Source organism: Eretmochelys imbricata, chromosome 1 (assembly GCF_965152235.1).
Source record: "Eretmochelys imbricata isolate rEreImb1 chromosome 1, rEreImb1.hap1, whole genome shotgun sequence".
NCBI lineage: Eukaryota > Metazoa > Chordata > Testudines > Cheloniidae > Eretmochelys > Eretmochelys imbricata.
The window spans coordinates 198,271,436-198,293,568 of NC_135572.1; the positions used below are offsets into that span (position 1 = coordinate 198,271,436).

Genomic DNA, 22,133 nt, shown 5'->3' on the forward strand with positions numbered 1-22,133 from the left:
TTAAATGGGAGAAACGTTAAAGTACAGCACAGGACTGGGAGTCAAGAACGCTAATTTCTAATCCTGGCTCTGTGGTGGACTCGCTGTGAGAAACTGAGCAAGTCACTCTGCCTTTCTACAGTTCTGCTTCCCCATCTGCAAAATGGGAGAATACTTCTCTACCGTACAGGAGTATTTTAAGGCTAAGTTAATCAATTTATGTGTGGTGCTTGTTTTGATGGTTTTCATCAAACAGCTGAAGAACAATAAGGTATTTGGACCTGATGGAATCCCTGTTGAAATCTTCAAAGAAGGGGGGGGAAGAACTGGCTCATCAGCTTACATTTGAATCGTCAACATTTGGAATTAAGAAGAAATCCCAGCTGATTTTAGGGATGCCATCATCGTCACTGTCTTCAAAGAAGGACACAAAGCGGATTGTGGAAAGTATCAAGGAATTGTCCTGTTGTCCATTTCTGGAAAGATTCTTGCCAGAATCCTCCTCACCTGCTGCTTCCCTTGGCCAAGGAAATCCTCACAGATTCACAGTGTGGATTCAGACCATCTCAAGGTACCATCAACATGATTTTCACTGCCCACCAACTTCAGGAAAAGTGCCACAAGCAACATCGACCTCTGTACATAGTCTTCATTCACCTCATGAAAGCATTCAACTCCATCCATTGTGAGGCTCTTTGGAGAATTCTCCTTAAATTTGGATGCCCACCAAAATTTGTTGCCAACTTCCAATCCTCCACAGCAACATGGCTATGATAGTCATCAGCAATGGATCTGAAACGGACCCCTTCCTAGTCAGGATAGGAGTCAAGCAAGGCTGTGTCATCACTCCAAGCCTTTTCTCCATCTTCCTTGCTGTCATCCTCCGTTTCATTGCTGACAAGCTCCAGGTTTGACATCCAATACAGAATGGATGGCAAGCTTTTCAACGTCAATCACTTTCGATCCAAGACACAGTCTCTCACTAAAGGTATGTCTACACTTACATTTTATAGTGCTCTGACTTGCTGGCTCGGGGGTGTGAAAAATCACCCCCCTGAGCACAGCAAGTGTGAGGACTTTAAAGCGCTCGTTTAGACAGGCTCCGAGCACTGGAAGCTCTCTCCCATCACTCGCACGGAACCACACTCGCACTTCAAAGCGCTGCCATGGGAGTGTTCCCGCGGCAGCACTTTGAAGTTTCCAGTGTAGACATACCCTAACTCAGTTGCTGAACTCTAATATGTGGATAACTGTGCCCAGTGCACCCACTCAGAAGATCTTCAAAAAACAGTCAACATTTTTTCAGAGGCTAACTCAGCCTCATGCTTAACATCCAGAAAACTAAACTACACCAACAGACTCCGAATCACCAGGATCCTGCTCTTGTAATTCAGCTGAATAAAGAGACGCTGGAGAACATTGAGGACCTTCTTTACCTTGGCAGCTATCTGTCACAGAAAGTTGACAATGATGAGAAAATTCAACACTGCCTTCAATATACCAGTGCAGTTTTCAGATGCTTGAGAAAACGTGTCTTCGAAGATTGTGGCATCAAGAATCAAACCAAGCTTCTTGTGTACCAGGCTGTTGTTGTTCCTGCTCTCTTGTACGGTGCTGAAACCTGGGTCACGTACAGTAGATACCTCAAGGTTCTTGAATGACGCCATCAACGGTGCTTCTGAAAGATCTTCCGAACAAGTGGGATGACTGACGCACCAATGTCAGTGTTCTGTCCCAAGCCAGAATCTGCAGCATTGAAGCTATGATCATCCGCCACCAACTTTGTTGGGCTCGTCATGTTCTTTGAATGCCAGAAAATCAACTCCCGAAGCAGATAATGCTCTCGCAACTGAGCCATGGTCAACAGTCTGGGGTGGGTAAAAAAAAATGCTTCAAAGACACCCTCAAAGCCAACATGAATGTGTCAATATTGCACATCTTCATGGAAAACCCAATCCCTCGATTGATCAAAATGGAAAAGGACTTTATGGCAAGGATGCTAGTATTTTGAGATCCAATGGAGACAACAGGAAATGGGAAGGGAGGAAAGAACATGCTGCAGCCCAATTTAACAATCCAGATCTGCCCCTTCCACTGGGAACTGTCTGTGCCAACTATGACAAGATCTGTGGATCCCAGATTGGTCTCATTAGCCACCTGCAGATCCACCAGCGATAACTGGCCATCATTTTATTGGACGACAGTCATCCTTGAACTCCAAGGGATTGCCAACAACAGTGCTTGTGTACTATGTTGATTGGCACTGTACAAATACATACAAATTAAAATAAACGATGATCCTTGTACCCTTACATATGCAGTAAAATGTTTGGGTCTGCTCCATAACCTCTCCCAAGCATATTTCTATATTGTAATATGTTCTGTTAGCTCAGTTTAGACCTGGATTTTAATCTTGTCTGGACTGCAACATGAACTTTAGTGTCTGATTTAAATTGTTCCAGTTTCATAATCATTGACCTCGATGAGGATGAACATAATACAATACAGTGTTGACTTAAATTTAGTTTAGTAATTTTGTCTCTAATATCAGACAACTGGTTCCTAGCCCTATCCATTATAACAAAAAAAATCCCTTTATTTTTCAAAAGTGCTTCCTTTTTAAATAGTGTTATCAGGGAAATGATGAGTTCATTGGAAAATGTGGATATGCTCTGTTCTTCACATGGAGTGTACTTGCCAACCTCCATGAAGGGTGAGTGAACAACGCCCAACGTAACACATTTTTTCTGAGAACAGATTTCAAATATAGAACAAGAAGAAATTATAAAACTAACAACTGTATATAAACATTAGATTTTGTGATCTTTGGTGTGTGGGGGAAGGGTGGGTGGAAGAAGTTTATGCTTTCTGGATAAACCCTTCATTATGTGTTGCTGCACATACTGTTCCAGACTCTTCTCTAATCATATCTCACAAATTTGAGTGTTTTTTCTGCTCAGTATTTGGATGAGAGGACCCCCCACCCCCACCCCATGATTAATGAAGGTTGCTTCAGGAAGTAGCAGGGGGGAACTGGCAGATCTAAACATCCCTGGATAACAGATTTCAGGCAGCCAATAGGCCTTTTATTAATAAAAATGCTTACGTGGTGTATTCCAAGGAGCAACATTTGCTCTTCATGAGCCAGTGCAAAGTAAGGCAAGACTTAAAACCACGTTTGTGGGTATTAAAGATTCCATGGCACTTTGTACAAGAATAGAGGGCAATGTGATCTCTCACTTACTTGAATATCCAGTAGAGGATTGAGTTGGGAGAACAGGAAAACCAAGTCAGTATTTTCAAGGTTTTGGTTGTTTAAAATTAGCCCACTACTGTTCTTTGTCTTGCTCAGCCACTAACTGTGTGATCTTAGGCAAAGTCAGTGAGGTTGTTTCTTGTATTGGGCCAACCTCTGTTGGTGAGAGATGAACTTTCGAGCTACACAGAGCTCTTCATTAGGTCTGGGAAAAGGAACTCTTAGTACAGGGGTGGGCAAACTTTTTGGCCCGAGGGCCACGTTGGGGTTGCAAAACTGTATGGTGGGCCAGGTAGGGAAGGCTGTGCCTCCCCAAACTGCCTGGCCCCTGCTCCCTATCCGCCCTCTCCCACTTCCCGCCCCCTGACTGCCCCCCTCAAAGCCCCCCACCCATCCAACTCTCCCTGCTCATTGTCCCTTGACCATCCCATCCTGGGACCCCCTGCCCCCTAACAGCCCCCTATCCAACCCCCCCGCTCCCTGACTGCCCCAACCCGTATTCACACCCCCGCCCCCTGACAGGCCCCCCGGGACTCCCACACCTATCCATCTCCCCCTGTTCCCTGTCCTCTGACTGCCCCCCCCAGAACCTCTGCCCCATCCAGCTGCCCCCAGGACTCCCATACCTATCCAACTGCCCCCTGACTGCCTGCCGGCCCTGGCCCCCTGACCAAGCAGCTCAGAGCTGCATGCCTGGAGCTTCGCCGCCCAGCCAGAGCCAGACACGCTGCCCAGCAGGAGCGTGCAGCCCCGCCGCCCAGAGCAATGCGGCATAACTGCGGGGGAGGGAGGACAGTGGGGGAGGGGCCAGGGGCTAGCCTCCCCGGTGGGGAGCTCAAGGGCCAGGTAGGACAGTCCCGTGGCCGGAAATGGCCCACCTCTGGCTTAGTACATTCCCTGACCTGAAGAAGAGCGCTGAGTAGCTCGAAAGCTTGTCTCTCTCACCAACAGAAGTTGGTCCAATACAAGATACCGCCTCAGCCCCTTGTTTGTCGGATAACCTGGGATCAACATGGCTACAACGCCACTGCATGATCTTGGGCAAGTCATTTAGGCTTAAATTGTCAAGTGCCCACTAATTTTGGACACCTCTGTTTTGGCTGTCCCAACTTGAGAAACTGATGGACTGTTCTTAATAGGTGTTAAGAACCTCCCAATTCCAGTTGATTTCAGTGGGAGCTGTAGGTGGAAAAATCCAGGCACTTAATATCTTGAATTGGGCACCAAAAATGAAGTCTTTTGAAAATGTAAGGTCTTAATCTCTTCTCTCTCAGTTTACCCATCTGTAAAATTTCGTATTAATAATACTTACCTCACAGGGCTGTTGTAGAGTTTAATGAACTAATGGTTTAAAGAGTTTTGAGATTGTTAGATAAAGGCAGTGCCATAACTTTTTCTCAGTAATAATAATTTTCAAACACCAAAAATGTTTTGTTTCAAACTGTGGGATGAATGAAGTTTTGGGTCAGTTCCTGTTTAATTTGCACTACGTTTCTTGTTCCTGATTGAGGTTTTGTGTACACTGAAAATTTGCATCAGTTAACTAAAATTGGTTTAAAATCGATTTTGTTAACTCAGTTCAAATTCCTAATGCAGATGGTGTTAAACCAGATTAACTTTACTGCATTCAGTTTCTTTTTATTCAGATACAGTCTGAACCCATTTAAAAGCAAGTATTAAACTAGTTTAAGTACATCTGTGTTATGGGTTTCTGCCTATTTAATTGTGTTGATTTAATTAAATCAACTAAAAATCCAAGCAACTTTTCCAATACAAGAGAAGGCATTGGGTGTGGTATTCTAAGATCCTTCCTGCACCTCCCCGCACACTTTTTTAAAAAAACACAGCTTTTCCCTGGCCCTTTCTTTATGTATTTATGTAGAACACCAATGAGAGGTCTTCTCTGTGGGTTTCTTTTAATTGCAGTACTGCTTTGTATTGCATAATGATTTTGGGGTCTTAGGGCAATTGGGCTGCAGGATCCCTCACTAAGGACAAATTTGGCCCATTGTATCTTATAGTAGCCCAATTAATTTTATGTTGACACCCATATTTAAAATTATAGGAAAAACAGTCCAGATCAATTTACTGTGGGCCAAATTCTGCCCTCAAATATGCCTACCCAACTCCTGTGATTTCTGTTAGAGTTGTGCAGCCATATCTGAGAGCAGAAAGGGGAATTGAATGTTTTAAAGGAGTAGAAAGATTGGTTTATCTGATCTCTGATGTCTCAGGAAGAAGGATTTCCTTCCTTTTTCTGAAGATAAGTTTCCCAAAACTATAAACACTCCTCCCCTCTGAACATTGTTTTAATCAAACAGTTTATTATTCTAGGCTGTGGGGTGAAGTTATCTGGCTTTCACTGCTGGAACATCACTTGAACTGCAGCCTCTCACAACGTGCATTTGTGCTCTTGAAGGTTCGATCAAACATACTGAGAATTTGTTAGCCTGGGTATAAAAATAACAGCAAGGTTTGATTTTGCTTTATTTGCTTCATTTCATTGTTTCCTATGAAGAGCAATATTTCCAAAGAGTTTACAAGCTGGCTCTCAGTCAATCAATCCAGCTAGCCAGCAAATGACTCTGACACTTGAAAACAGCTGTAGTTCTGATTTGCAACTCTAGCTTTATGAAAACTTAATGCTATTTTAGCAAGGCTCAGTTTAAAAACAAAATTCTCATCTGTTTGAAACCCTTTGATTTTATTTTGTGGGGCTAATGGCTATGAGATTTGTTTTTGTTATTTAAATGTTGCATCTTTAGCTATTGTAATAAATTGCACTGTATATTAAAAAAAATAAAATGTAGCCTCAACCTTAACGCCACATCTTTATCCATAAAAAGGATAAACTTTTTATGAGAACTTTGTAGTTTAATAAATGAAAATAGAAAACCAGGATACTGAGTGTTGAGAAAAAATTTAAATAAATGTAAACATTTGAAACTATGGAAAATGCATATTTGTCTGGCAAGAAAATTGCTAACAATAGCTCAGCTATCACATTAAAAATATTATTTGTATTCTAATAGTAGCCAGAGATCCTAATAAAGAGGAGTGCCTGTCGTGCTATGCATAAGACATAGTCCTGGCCCAAAGGAGCTCATAATAACACTACTTGCATTTATCTAGTGCCTTTATTCAAAATTATCAAAGCATTTAACAATTTAATTAAACCTCATAGTATCTCTTTGAGAGGGGTAAGTAACACATTTAATTTTACAGAGGGGGAAACTGAGGCACATGCCAAATGACTTGCTCAAATTTCAAATTCAGTCAGTGGTGGAGTGAAGAATAGAAGTGAGCACATCTGACTCCCACTGCTTTGCAGTGGCCACTAGATTATGCAAGTATTAAATGATTAAATATCAGTCTATGTGCTTATACACTTTGTTGCCCCCACTACACCATCATAAGCTCTACACCTCTTGTGGAGGTGGAGGGCACATCTACACTACCACTTAAGTTGATCTAACTTATGTCAATTAGAGATGTGAAAAAGCCCTCTCCACTCCCCGAACGTCGCAATTTTCGCACTGTGCACACCAACACTACGTCGGTGGGGGATGCTCTTCTGCCAGCATAGCTTGTCTCCAGCCGACATCACTTACGTTTCTTGCCATGCTGGAGTAATTATGCTGACGGGAAAGCATTCTCCTGTGGGCATAGTGCGTCTTCACCAGACATGCTACAGCGGCACAGCTGCATTGATGCAACTACACCAACGTAGCACTGTACTGTAGACTTGCCCAGAGTTATGATGTTGGTGTACTAGGGCACTTACATCGGCGGGAGCAAGGCTGTCGTGTAGGCACTGACATAGTTAGGCTGACATAAGTTGTCTTATGTTGACCTAACTCTGCAGTGTAGACCAAGCCTCAGTATCACAGGCACTGACTTTTAATTTTCCCGGTGGGTGCTCCACCCCCGCTCTTCTTCCCTGAGACCCCGCCCTCACTCCCCCTCTTCCTACCCTTGAGCACCTCTCTCCAGCTGCCAAACAGCTGACGGGCGGCCCTGCCATACAGATGTGGTTAGTGGCTGCTGAGCACCCCCTATTTTTTTCCCTGTGGGTGCTTGAGCCTTGGAGCACCCACAGAGTCGGTGCCTATGGGGGTCAGAATCCTTTGGATTCCATCCTCTGCTCCACTCCCTGTGCCCCATCCCGCTGCTTCCCTTTCTGTCATCATCTCTTCCTCTTGCTACTAACTTTGCTCACTTGTTCCGTATGTAAGCAAATAACATGTAGCCCTAGTAGAGTAGCTAAAAACGTTGTGTCCCATCACCTAGTACCCTGCTTCAGCTCTCTTTTGGAATGCCTGTTTAGATGGTAATTTTTTTCATGTAGGGATATGTCTTTTTTGTTTTCTTAAATCTCTCTAATAGTGCCTAGAATGTTTCTGAATTGTCGGTGAATAAATCATAAGGTAAATCTGTGCCATAGACTGGAAAAAAATTACAGACATTGTTAAATGCTGTTTGAATATTCCACTATTCACCAGGAATAATTAATTGATCATTTTAAATAACAAATTGTGAATTAAACTAATTACCAAATTGTTATTTCCAGATGCCGAGCCAAGATACTTGATTACAGTGCGACCTGCACCCATTCCAAATCACAAGAAAACCTGCTCAGGTACTGTAATATTACCACATTTTTTATATACAGTCAAATGAAGACAGAATATTGTTTTTATTTAGTTTGTCTGAAAGAACCAAATTTTCTGATGTGGATGACCAAATTCCGCATTTGCGTGATTAAAATAAAAATGTAGGCATGTACATCTACACAGTATTCACTCAGGAATTTTCTGATTAAGAAACTTAGATGCAGTTTTTGGAGGTCCTTCTTTATAAGAAGTTCTCATTATGAAAACTGAGATTTAACGTATTTCTTTTTTCTAGAATATGGGGATCAAAAATGCGTATGACTAGTTGCCATAGCTAGTGGAATGTTGATACACAATTATAAACAATGGATTCTGTCTTGAAATGTACTGATGTATAATCTTTGGAATTCTTGGGTTTGGGTTGGATAGGAGATTAATGTTTTATAATCTCCCCAAAATACCAGTTAGGAATCTTTCTCCCGAAGAAATTTGAATGCACTCCATTGATAAAGTAAAAGGTCTTTACATATTGTGACAGGGTCACACCACCAAGGCAGAGGAGGAACTTTGTCACAACTGGTGTGAGAAGTGGGATTTGGTGTGCACAGTGCAACGGAAGAAGGAGGGTGGTGGTGGTGTTTTTTAAAAAAAAAAAAAAAAAGAGAGGGTTTATTGGTTTTTTTCACCACAATGGAGGAGGTAGTGGAGGCACTGATACAAGCCATGGGTGCCAGGCAGGAGGCTACCCGTGTCCAGGCAGCCGCCCAACAGGAGGCAGTGCGGCTGCAACAAGAGACTAATCGCCTGCTGATGGACCAGGCTGCCCGAGACCATGCTATTTTGCGGGAACTGGTAAACCAGGTAAAGGCCCTTACAGAGCTGAATCGCGGCCATGATGGCACGTTGGTCATGTGGGCCAGCAGCTGCCTGCAGAAAATGACGGGGGAGGATGATGTAGAGGCGTACCTCCTGGCCTTTGAGAAGACAGCCCTACGGGAGGCCCGGCCTCGAGATCAGTGGTCTGGCATCCTCACCCCATTCCTGTGTGGGAGGCCCAGAAGGCCCACTATGATCTGCCTGAAGAAGCTGCGGCAGACTACCCCCAGCTGAAGGCAGAGATCCTGGCCACATCTGGGGTACGACCGCAGTGCGGGCCCAGCGGTATCACGAGTGGACGTACCAGGAAAACAAAACCCCGCGGTCCCAATTGTTTGACCTCTTCCATCTCACATGAAAGTGGTTGCGAACTGAGTCCCAGAGTCCGGAGGAGATACTAGAGGTTCTGGTCATCGACCGGTACATGAGAGGACTACCATCAGACCTTCGCACCTGGGTAAGCCAGAACGAACCCTCCACCTATGACAAGGTTGTCGCACTGGTAGAGAGGCGAAGGACGGCGAGGGAGCTGACCCGACCAGTTAAGGAAGAAGCACCCTGGGTTAAACTAGCAGTACCAAGCCTTAGAGCTCGGGTGACTGGGCCACCAGGAGAGCCCAGGTGGAAAAAGAGAGGGGCTGAAGGCCCACCAGAAGCTACAAAGAGTAGGAGCACTGGGGGGAAAGAGGATTCGTGATGTTAGACTGCCCAAACCAAGAGACCAGGGAACGCCTAGGGCTCCATACAGATGTTACGCCTGTGGGGAGTGGGGACACATAGGTGCACAGTGTCCCAATGCTGAGGAGCCTATGCAGTGTAACCTGGGGAACTGGGCAGACCCATGCTCCCTAATCCACCTTGTGGGAGTCTCACTAACCCCACATACATACATCAGACCAATGAAGCTAAATGTGGTCGAGACCACAGCACTGGTTGATTCGGGGAGTGCTATCGTGCTTGTCTCAGGGAAGCTCGTGAAGTGTAGTCAGCTGCTGTGGGCTAAGTGTACGGGGATAACATGCGTTCATGGGACAGTTGGTTATTACCCCACCATCCCAGAAAAAATCGAGTTTCAGGGGAACATTACTGAGGTAGCAGCAGGTGTAGTCCCTAAACTCCCATACCCGGTGTTCATAGGTGTTCATAGGGAGGGACTTCCCAGGGTTTGGAGACTTACTCCCGGTAGGGGAATTGGAGAAAGGGGGAAACCCTGAAGTCAGTGAGGCATCCACAGTAGACTGTCAACCCCCAATCTTCTCTGAAATATGCCCAGATTTGTTCTCCACTTCCAGACAGGGTAGAAAGTCGAAAAGGGAAAGGAGGGCAGCTAAGGCCTTGGGAACCCGAATACTGACCCAAAGCCAGAGGGCCGCTCTCATAGGTAGGCGGACCCGAGCAGCTGAAAAGGAGGCCACCTAGGAGGGAGAAGCACCCAACTCTGACCCACACCCAACGCCTCTGAACCAATAGAGGCAACAGAGACTGGCCCCCTAGATCTCAGGCAGATTAGCCCCGGGAGAGGAAATTTTGGACAGGACCAGGCTGAAGACCCAAGGTACGACAACATTAGGAAGGAGGTGACCGAAATAGATGGGGTCCCCGTGGAAGGGAAAACCCAGGGACCAGGACCCTACTTCATAATGAAGAAGAATCTCTTACACCGGGTTGCACCAGTATAGAGGCAGAAGGTACAGCAGATCCTAGTACCTCAAAAACACCAGAATGCTGTATTAAGTCTTGCCCATAGTCATCTTTTTGGGGGGCATTTGGGGGTAGAGAAGACCCTGGCACGGGTCCTGCGACGATTCTTCTGGCCCGGAGTACATGAAGAGGTGAGGAGGTACTGTGTGTCCTGCCTGGAGTGCCGGCTGCACAGTCCCCGTCCCCGCTTGAGGGCACCTTTAGGACCCCTTCCCATCATAGAGGTCCCTTTAGAGCAAATAGCCATGGCTCTAGTGGGACCCCTGGGGAAGACAGCCCGGGACCTGCTACTCGTTACCTAGAAGCCATCCCCCTGGGGAACGTGGCCTCTAAAAGGATAGCTAAAGAGTTGGTGGGGATCTTTGCCCAAGTGGGGCTACCAAAGGAGATATTAACAGACCAAGGTACCCCATTTATGTTGAAGCTAATGAAGGACATCTGTACACTGCTCCATATCCATATCCTGAGAACTTCAGCCTATCATCTGCAGACCGATGGGCTGGTAGAAAGGTTTAACCGAACCCTCACGGCAATGATAAGGAAAGTGGTAAGTCGGGATGGGAAGGATTGGGACACCCGACTACCCTACCTTATGTTCGCAATCCGGGAGGTACCTCAGGCCTAAACTGGGTTTTCCCTCTTTGAGTTATTGTACGGACTCCTCCCCCGTGGCATACTAGATATCACAAAAGAAATCTGGGAAGAGGAACCCAATGAGGGGAGAAATATAATTGACCCTGTGTTGCAGATGCAAGAACAGATAGCCTAGGTCACCCCTATTGTATGGGAACATTTGGAAAAGGCGCAGGAGGCCCCGTGAACCAATTACAATCGACAGGCAAAAGTCCGACAGTTCCAACCAAGGGATCGGGTATTGGTATTGGTACCCACGGCAGAAAGCAAGCTTTTGGCCCAATGGCAGGGGCCCTATGAGGTGGTTGAACCCGTAACCTACAAGGTGGGGCAGCCAGGACGCCGGAAACAGGAACAAATTTATCATATTAACCTCTGAAAGCCTTGGCACCAACGAGAGGCATGTGTGGTGGCCCAAGAGACCCCGATCCAGGGAAATAATATGCAGGAGCAGATTAGGATATCCACTGATCTGACACCAAACCAGAAGAAGGAGGTAACTGAGATGATCAAACGATACCAGGACGTGTTTTCAACTAAACCAGGTCGGACCACCAAAGCATATCACCACATTATCACAGACCCTGGGGCAAAGGTAACTTTAAGGCCCTATCGGGTCCCAGCAGCATAAAGGGAGGAGATCAAGGCAGAGGTAAAAAGGATGTTGGAGTTGGGAGTCATCAAAGAGTGCCACAGTCAGTGGTCAAGCCCGACTGTGTTGGTGCCGAAACCCGATGGCACCACTAGGTTTTGTAATAACTTTCGCCGGCTGAATGAGATATCCAAATTCGATGCATACTCCATACCCCATATTGATGAGTTAGTTGACCACCTGGGCAATGCCCAATTTTTGACCACCCTTGATGTAACAAAGGGATACTGGCAGATTCCCCTTGCCAAAGATGTGAAAGAAAAGATGGTATTCTCTTCACCAGAAGGTCTGTTTCAATATACTGTTCTTCCTTTTGGACTGCATGGGGCACCTGCTACCTTCCAGCATCTTATGGTCAAGCTCCTACGGCCCCATACCAGTTATGCAGCGGCATACCTAGATGATGTGATTATTCACACCCCCAACTGAGAAACCCACTTGGAAAAGGTGAAAGCGGTTCTGGACCCGCTAAGACGGGCTGGCCTCACAGCCAACCCAACCAAGAGTGCTAAAGGACTAGGCCGAGGCTAAATACCTTCGCTACATTGGAGGAAGGGGCATGGTCAAGCCCCAACTAAAGAAACTAGAGGCTATCCAAAATTGGCCCCAGCCGAATCGGAAAAAGCAAGTCCGGGCATTCCTGGGTGTGGTGGGGCACTACCGACGATTTATTCCCCATTTTGCTACCAGAGCGAGTCCCCTGACAGACCTGATAAAAGCCTGGGGTCCGGACATGAAGTGGACAGATGCCGAAGAGAAAGCATTCATGGATCTATGGACAGCCCTCTGCAATAACCCCGTGCTTATAGCCCTAGACTTCAACAAAGAATTCATTTTACAGACTGATGCATCTGAAGTAGGATTGGGAGCTGTCCTATCGCAGATGGTCGGAGATGAAGAATACCTAATCCTCTGCCTCAGCAGGAAACTCCTCCCGAGAGAGCAGAAGTATGCCATGGTTGAAAGAGAGTGCCTAGCTGTGAAATGAGCCATGGAAACACTATGTTATTACCTTCTGGGACGATGGTTTACCCTTGTGACCGACCATGCACCGCTCCAATGGATGCAGCGAAATAAAGAGAAGAACGCAAGGGTGACCAGATGGTTCCTGTCCCTACAACCTTTCCGATTCACCATACAACACCGGGCTGGAAGCCACCATGGCAATGCAGATGGCTTGTCACGGGTATACTGCCTGACGTCCCAAGTTGCCCAACCCTGTGGTGTTGGGGGGGGAGGGGGAGAATATGTGACAGGGTCGGGCCAGATGGCTCCAGGAGAGTGATAGAAGGCAGATATATTAGCTCCAGGTTAAGTAGGTCCCTTTTCTCTGGGTAAGGTAACAGGGAAGGTCCCAGAACAATCAGGAACTTTCTGGAAACAATTAAGGCAGACAGGCTGATTAGAACACCTGCAGCCAATCAAGAAGCTGCTAGAATCAATTATGGCAGGCTAATCAGGGCACATGGAGTTAAAAAAGGAGCTCACTTCAGTTTGTGGTGTGCGTGCGAGGAGCTGGGAGCAAGAGGCGCAAGAAGCTGAGAGTGAGAATGCGTACTACTGGAAGACTGAGAGGTACAAGCGTTATCAGACACCAGGAGGAAGGTCCTGTGGTGAGAATAAAGAAGGTGTTGGGAGGAGGCCATGGGGAAGTAGCCCAGGGAGTTGTAGCTGTCACGCAGCTGTTACAGGAGCCACTGTAGATAGCTGCAATCCACAGGGCCCTGGGCTGGAACCCGGAGTAGAGGGCAGGTTCAGGTTCCCCCCATCCCTCCAACTCCCTACTTGATACCAGAGGAGTTGAACTGGACTGTGGGTTCCACCAGAGGGGAAGGACTCTGGCCTGTTCCCCGATCCACTAGGTGGATCAGCAGAGACTGCGGGGATTGTTCTTCCTTTCCCCATGCTGGTCAGTGATGAGGCTAACTGAGTGAACGGCAGATTTGAGCGACGCCAAACTGAGGGCTGCTGTATACCTCTGAGGCGAGAAAATCCGCCAATAAGCGCAGGACCCACCAAGGCAGAGGAGGAACTTTGTCAATATATATTATTAGAGACACCAACTTCACCAGTACACGGTGCTTAAGGGAAAGGATGGTCTTCTGGCTAAGCTGCAAGTCTGATAATAAGAAAATCTGAATTCTGTTTCTGGACTCTGCTACAGACTTCCTGTATGACCTTTAGCAAGTCATTTCAACATTCAGTACTTTAGGTCCTAATCTTAAAATGGAGATAACTCTCTGCTTCACGTGCGTGTGGTGAAGAATAATTGATTAATGTTTTTAAAGTACTTGAGATTTTCAGATGGAACTTGTTTAATGATCTGTATTTTTTTGGGGCCGAATATATTTGCCAGGGCCCTTGTAGTCATGAAGCAATATTTTTCTCCATTATATGTATATAGAAAATATTTGATAACAGATTGCTATTTAACAGCTATTCAGGTACAGTATTTAAAAATATTAACTGCCTAAAGCCACAGTTTAGGAGTATTAGTTTTAATAGCTGCTTCAGTCAGGGGGAATTTTAATTGGGTCATTCCCACTAGAGATGGACCTGAACCAAGCTCCCTGATCAAACACTGCTCAGTATGCATAACTTTGGATTCTAATCCAAACTTTGCAGTAATGGGCTCGGCCACAACTCCAGATGCAAGCAGTCTTGATCTCTGGGGAAACTTAGTTCTGAAACTTGCATTCTCTCATTCTTAACATCATCACTACATAACTTAAATTAACATTGCCACACTCTGCAATGTCAGAATGAAATGTTTTTAAACTATGGTTGCAAGACCTAATATAGATAAAATAACATCCTTGAATTTCAAGCATTACTGCTTGTTGTCTTGTTGTAAAAGCTTTGTTTATTTGACAAACAGTAGTTAAAGACATTCCCTGCTCTTGAAAGACAGACATAGAAAGGACAAAATGTACTGGGAGACAATGAGGAAAAGTGGAGTTAATTTAGACATTCCCCCCACCACACCCCTTTCTCTCCTCTCTTCAAGTGTTAAGTTGAAGAAGGCATTGGACTGATGTGAGTTTGTGCTTTTGTGGGCCTCAGGGAAGAAATGAGTCTTTAGGATGGTCACATGATCTCTTGTACTTCAGTGACACTACATACCAGAGTTCATCTCCAATGCTTGCAGGATTGGCTGAGGCTAGTCTGAACACTTGTAAAGCTGGAGCCCAACTTTACAGAGCTCAAAGAGAAATTTATAATTACTTCAGAAGGTTCAAAGGTTGAGTTTCAAAGATTTAAAAACCTCTAAGAATGACCTAAAATTGCTTTTCTATTAATGAAAATGTCTGTTTCAAGATATAGCAAGGCTGTTCTTTAGTATATAATAAATCAATATTTAAAAATTATATAAAACACAATAGTTGCCGATGAAAAATGGGCCTTTCTCTTCTTGTATTTCCATGTTCATGTGACCCTTGGTTCCCCAGAAAGCAAATTTAGAAAGTGATTTCACTGTAAAGAGGATATATGCCAAAAAGTTTGACAAATAAATGAACTATGAAAACAACCCCCCCAAAAAACCCTTTAAGAAAACAGGGAGACTGGGGAAGCTAGCCTGCACATCAGACAAATGTTTGGAGTTTTGCTTTTCTTTTTTAAATGTTGTACATTCCACAGTACATTACATCACAGCACACTTCATCTAAATGGAAAAAAATATCCCACTTGTTTTCTGTGAATATGCGCCTAATCGGTGTACTGTAAAACACACATACTACAAGATTTTCCTACTACCTGCAAACTGCTTGGAAAAGCAAATCTCACTTCCTTGTGGACTTGCTGGGAAATCCCGCTAGAGCACAAAAACACTTCTTAACCCTTGGAGGTATCATTGATAAAGAGGTGAGGAACTCCTACCAATGGCTGAATAGCACTTCCAATTTAAGAATCAAGAGGCATGAACGGAGAACTGAACCAAGATTTTTGCCAGGTAATGCAGAGCACTACCCTCAGATCACTGCACTAGCCTCAGGTATTAGCTTTTAAAATTTTATTTAAAAGTTCGTCATCTTTCTTTTGCTGTATCCTTCTTCTCCATGGGAGTCACATAACAGCTCCCGCCACCTCCTGTCCAGGGCAGAAAGTGATTCACTGAGGGGAACAGAGCAGGCAGCTCCTGTTCAGGGCAGCAACAGAATCATGGCTGGCTCAATTCCCTGAGGAGTCCATGGGGGTACAGAATAGAGTCCCTTGCCTTCTTACCACTCCTCCCTCTCCCCCCCCCCCCCCCCACCTGCCTGGCCAGAACCTCTGACTCCCGCAGGCTCCAGAGTTTTTTAAAATATATGACAGCGACTGGCCTGGTGTCTGGGCTAGAGCAGGCAGCAGCGGGAATAGCACGAAGGTAGTCCCCAGCAGTCAGGGAGGAGAGGAGGGGAAGAGCAGCATGCTGCTGCTGGGTTGGAGCTGGGCTGCACTCCCTCACCTCTCCCAGACCACTAGGGATTCCCTGTATGCTTTTCCTGCTGCTGTCCTGTCCAGGCCTGGACACCTGGCCAGCTGCAGCCCCACACACCCCTGATAACCACATTGTGCCCACCAGAGGGGCATGCTCGTCCCACAGGTTGGGAACCTCTGATCTGGAGGGATGTTTGCACCACTGTGTTCAGAATAAAGCTAAATTGCAAGTATTGTGTAAGAGATGAGGAGTTAAGTTACCTGATTATTGAGGGACAGTCCTCGCCAGACAGAGGCACCACTCAAGGCTTGTCATCAATCTTAAGTGAAATAAGTTTGTAAGGTTTTGTTTTATTTCAGACCTGTCCATAACTCATTATTATTGATGATCCTTGCTAGGGATATATGGAGAACTATATTCACTTGGAAATTGAATATTCTTTCTCATAACTAAAGAGAGGCACGTGCGGGTGGTGGGGAGGTGATCCCTTCAAGTCACGATTGAATTCACTTGCATTATACCTTGCCTTTGAATTTAGAGGAGAAATTAAATCATAATTCTTACATTCTCTTATCCAGCCACAGATATCTCCTCCACGAATAGAGAAAACCTAAGAGTAAATAGAATTGTCTGTATGTTTGTTATTCAGGTAAGACCAAGACTCAAAAGCCTCTCCAGATGGTGATTGGCACTTTGACCCCAACCTCTGTCTTCCTGTCCTGGGGCATCCTAGTCAATCCACAGCATGACTGGACTGCAATGAGTAGCTGTGCTAGTGACAGGTAATATACCAAAAAACAGGCTAAGTGAAAATAATGTAATGTTTTGTTAACATTTAAAAGAAAAGGGCATGAAGATGAGTGGCTGACCAAATTCTACCAAATAGTGTGACATCATTGAAGCAAAGGTTCTCTTCTGTATGTGTAAATCAGCAATTAGCAAGCACTTTCTTGCCTAAAGTTCTGATTTAAGCAAGTGTTTACATGCCAAAGTGCTGATCTTATGATTTCACTGTGGGTCGTTTATGTTGTAGAGCCACAGTGCCTGAGTCTTATCTCAGTTACACTGGTATAAATCAGGAGTAACTCTACTGAAGTCAATGGAAATATGCTACTGTAAAACTGGTCAAGTGAGTAAAATTAGCCTTCATTGAAGTGCTGATGGAAGAAAGAACAAATCAATCCTTTTGTAATATACTGGATTTTTGTTTCCTGTATTTGATCTTCTGAATTTTATTTTTATTTATATTGCAGTACATATAGAAGCTATGAATGATTAGCATTATACCTATTTAACAAAAAAAAAGTCTTTTGCTTTATGAAATTCTGTGTTCCGTTCCAACTACTTATGTGAGAGGATCAGCACTCCAGAAAGGCCTGGCATATTCACAGGGTGGAATTTCTAGAGAGGTCAGAGAGTCAGTAAGTTTGTCAACTGAGCAGGCCATAAAGTTGTATGCTGTGCTCAGCAAATGAATAAAATTCATATTTTCTTGTAGATATGAAGATGTATGTTTCTTCCAGATCTCTCTCCTTGGTGCTCCCTTTGTATCCTCCTACTTGTGACAGAGGGACAAATTCTGCCATCTTTTATACGTCATATAACTTCATTGCCACTTCTTGTGCTTGGAACAGTTTCCCTATTGATAACCTCCTTGAAATCCCTCCTTATAACCCTCTTCTTTTGCTTAGCTCCCCAATACTCATAACTGTGACACCATCTGCTCCTACTCTTGCAGGTGATCCTTTGTTGTATCTTTCTAACTTAGAACCCAGTCAGTCTCCCAGTGAAGCAAATACAAAAACTCTTACTGATATTAACCCACTGGACCAGCCTTTAGGGCATGAACCAAGACCATTAGAGCCAATGGGATCTTCCAGTTAATTCCAGTAGGCTTTGGATCAGGACCATGGAATAGGAAATTTTTGGGGGAAGGGAATCTTATCTTTCTACATATTTTTAAAGTGTCATGCATACTTATGGTATAAAATATGCAATTATAATGGAATATAAGAAATAATCCTATTAAATATAAACAGATTGTTTGTATTTATTTTTAATGGAATCGTGCTTCATGATGCAACTCAGCTCAACTTCATGCAACTCAGCCCACAGTTTAAAAAAAAAGGATGGCACCTCATTGTGGGTTTAATGTTGCCTTTTTAATCCCTGGAGGAGCAAATCCTTTCACATGGTTAGTGACCTCTAATACCGGCTGATTTAACAAAAGATTCTAAGTCTTTCTTCCATGTTTTAATTTTGTGACACCTTTTTCACCAGGGATTACACCCTTGCGACATCTCTGGGCAGCAACCATAGCCATAGCGCAAACTCTGCAACTGGAAGGAGAGAAAGATGCTGTAGTTACAAGCAACTAGGCAGGGCTGGCCTTATCATGAGGTGAACTGAGGCATGCCTCAGGTGCCAGACTATGGCGGGGGGGCGCCGCTAGGACCCAGAGTGTAGAAAATTGTGTCTGCTGCTGGTGCTTGTGTATTCTCTCTGCTCTAGATGCACAGAGATGGTGGAGTGCTGTACTGGAGGAAGGAGGGCACAAGACACATAACAGGCAGGCAGGAGAAAAGGTGAGAGGGAATGACAGAAAGCAGCAGGAGCTGCAGGGAGAGAGAGGAGGAGGAGCCTCTTATGTACCTCTCTAGCACACCCAGGAGCCTGGACTTATTAACACCAGCTTCTCAGGGAGCTTCCTGTTTCCTGCTGCTTCCCTGAACCCACTTGAGGGGAACGGGCAGTCAACTGAAGTAGTAGGATCCAGTTAGGCCCTTAAGATGCTGATATCTTCCCTCACTCAGGCCCTGCTACCAGCCTGCTTATTTGTCCCCTTCAACTGAGTGTTGAGAGCCACTATAGCTGGCACAGAACAGCAGTCATGAGGGAAAGAAGAAAACACCCCTCTGTGGCAACATTCAGAAAAAGAAAGAAAGCAAAGGAAGCTTTTCTATCTACACAGGAAGGACCTCTCCTGAGATACATAGACACAAATGTTCACGGTGAGCCTTCTGGCCCCAATGAGGATGTGAGTGGAGAGGAGATGCTTGATCTTCCAGTTAGTCAGAGTGCAGGTGACCTGGCAGCTACTGCAGCATCCATATCTCCATCTCAAATGGATGTAACCATGCACATTCCTGAAGAAAAGTGTAGATCGGAGAAGAGTGTGGTGGAGGCGCAAGATACAGCTGCTGCTGAGTTTAGTTCCTTAAGTCTTGATGGTCCAGGACTGTGAACCCACTTGAGCAGTAGCCTGAGGGACTTCCTTGTACTGCATGGGCCACAGCAAGTGAAAAACTTCGTTCTCCAAAGATAATGAAAATAGAAGTTTCCATCCAGCACATTACTGGCGTGAAATCCCCGATGGTGACAAAGTGGAGAGGCCATAGCTTATGTACTCAAAAACCCAGAATGCTGCAAACTGTTTTTGTTGCAAACTCTTCCAGTCTAAAGTTCCAGCCACATTGGGTTCTACAGGAAAAAAGGACTGGAAAAATCTGGCTAGAAATCTGGCATGCCATGAGAAGGCAGCAAATCACCAGAGAACATTCCATAGGTGGAAAGAGCTTGAGAGGAGACTAAGGTTAAGGGCCACCATAGATGATCAGAATCAAGAGAAGATTGCATCAGAGTCTCTTTTCTGACAAAATGTTCTGAAAAGACTCATTGCTTGCTACCCAAAACCTAGCACTGTGTGGCACTTCAGATCAGCTGTATGTGCCAAACAATGGAAACTTCCTTACAATTGTGGAGCTGATGGCTGAGTTTGATGCTGTACTCCAGGAACATCTAAGAAGAGTCACCACCCAAGAAATGTACACACACCAGTACCTTGGAAAAACAATTCAAAATGAGATCATACAGTTAACTGGCAAAAAAAAATCAAACAGAAGATTGTGGCAGATCTGAAGTCAGCAAGATATTACTCTGTTGTTCTGGACTGCACACCTGACATCAGCCATATGGAACAAATGACTTTAATGGTACATTTTGTAACAACAACAGAACCTAGTGAAAATGTCCCTGCAATGGTGACTGTCAGAAAGCATTTTCTAGAATTTATTGACATTTGATGATTATACAGGAGCTGGTATGACAAATGTGCTTCTTAAAAAGCTGAAAGACAGGAATTGCGATAGCTGATGTGAGAGGTCAGGGCTACGATAATGGTGCCAACATGAGAGGAAAGAACAGAGGAGTGCAGAAACGGATCCGAGAGTTAAACCCTTGAGCTTTTTTTGTCCCTTGCAGTTCTCATTCATTGAACTTGGTGGTCAGTGATGCAGCATCAGCTTCTAGTGAGGCTGCTGAATTTTTTAATGTAATTCAAAGCATCTATGTATTTTTCTCTGTATCAACTCATCGATGGCAAATTTTGAAGCAACATCTGGGAACATCCTCTCTGACACTGAAACTACTGAGTGCCATACAATGGGAAAGTTGAGTGGAGGCGATAAAGCCTATCAAACACCTATTTTCCCACCCATTCAAGAATACAAGAGTCACTGAAGAAGAAGACATTTTGATTATGAGGCACGGGATAATCCCATAAGAGACCCCAAACAACAATTCAAAGTTGAATTCTTTAACCGATGCTAGATTGTGCAATACAGTCAGTTGAAGAAAGTTTCATGCAGCTCAAGGAACACAGCAGTATATTTGGGATGTTGTAGGATATTCCAAAACTCCTCACTATACCTGAAGAAGGCCTACACCAGCAATGCAGGGCATTAGAGACAGTGTTGACACATAATGACGTGCGATATCGATGCGAGCGATTTAGGAATTTAGAGAAAGCTATTTCTAATTAGCATGAGAGAGAAAAAAATATGACTCTGAAACCTGAGAGATGGGAAACCCCAGTCAAGGCCCCCTGCACCAGCCACTCATTATTTATCCACACCAAGAGGGAGGTAGCAGTGCACATGCCGAGAGGCAGAAATGTAGGTGCCAAAGAAAATTTTACCCTTGAAAACCTATGTGCCAAGTGAGTTTAGGCACCTACAGGGTTTGGCAGGAGTTTTGTGGATTGCAGAATCAAAACTGGGATGTAGGTTCCTAAACACAAGACTTAGGCACTTAAGTATGTTTGTGGATCTGGACCCAAGTGTTTGTCTCTCCTCTTGCTGAATGAATGACCCCAGCAAAACAACCAACACTACAAGGAAAAGAGTGACACTAACCATACACAAAATCTGAAATATACAAACAAAAATATTTTCTATAGACTTTGTTACACTAATCATAGGTGTTAACTTAAAAAAAATCACCCTTTTGTCTGCAATGTTATAACAATGGTGTGTAATAAATTAACAGCATCTCTTTAAACTTCTCAGTACACGTGTCATTATCTTACATTATGTATGGGGAAACTGAAGTAGAGTGGTTAAGTCACTTGCTCAAGATTACAGGACAGCATGGGATAAGTGGCCAGGGTTGCAGTTGAGAATTATCTGCTCTTTCCAATTGATATTTGATCCCCAGGCTGTATTTTATGCCTTGATCACTGAGTAATAATGACAACTGGCATCTGCTATAGATGCCCAAAAATCAAACACAGCAGTATATTTGGGATGTTGTATGATATTCCAAAACTCCTCACTGTACCTGAAGAAGACCTACACCAGCAATGCAGGGCACTAGAGACAGCGTTGACACATGATGACATGTGCGATATTGATGCGAGTGATTTAGGTGATGAACTGAAAGCCCTTTCAAGATACATTTCAGCAGGATCAACTCCAAAGGCTGTTCTGGAATATATGTGCACAAATAAGATGACCACTCTCTTTCCAAATGCTTTTGTTGTTCTGCGCATACTTCTAACACTTCCTGTAACAGTTGCCAGAGGAGAATGCAGCTTCTCCAAGCTGAAGTTAATAAAAACACATTTACGCTCCACAATGACACAGGAGAAGCTGGTCGGCCTTGCAACCATCTCAATAGAGCATGAGCTGGCCCAGACTGTGGACCTTCAGGAAGCAGTTCAAATCT

General features: G+C 44.6%; 1 protein-coding gene across 1 annotated transcript in view; it reads left to right on the forward strand.

The window, feature by feature from the left end:
* Positions 1–22,133, forward strand: part of ABI3BP (ABI family member 3 binding protein) — a 343,927-nt gene that overhangs the window by 124,971 nt on the left and 196,823 nt on the right. The window contains exons 9-10 of the mRNA XM_077817412.1: positions 7,806–7,874; positions 16,780–16,912. Of these exons, the coding sequence (XP_077673538.1) occupies positions 7,806–7,874; positions 16,780–16,912 (202 nt within the window). The remainder of the gene's footprint in view (positions 1–7,805; positions 7,875–16,779; positions 16,913–22,133) is intronic.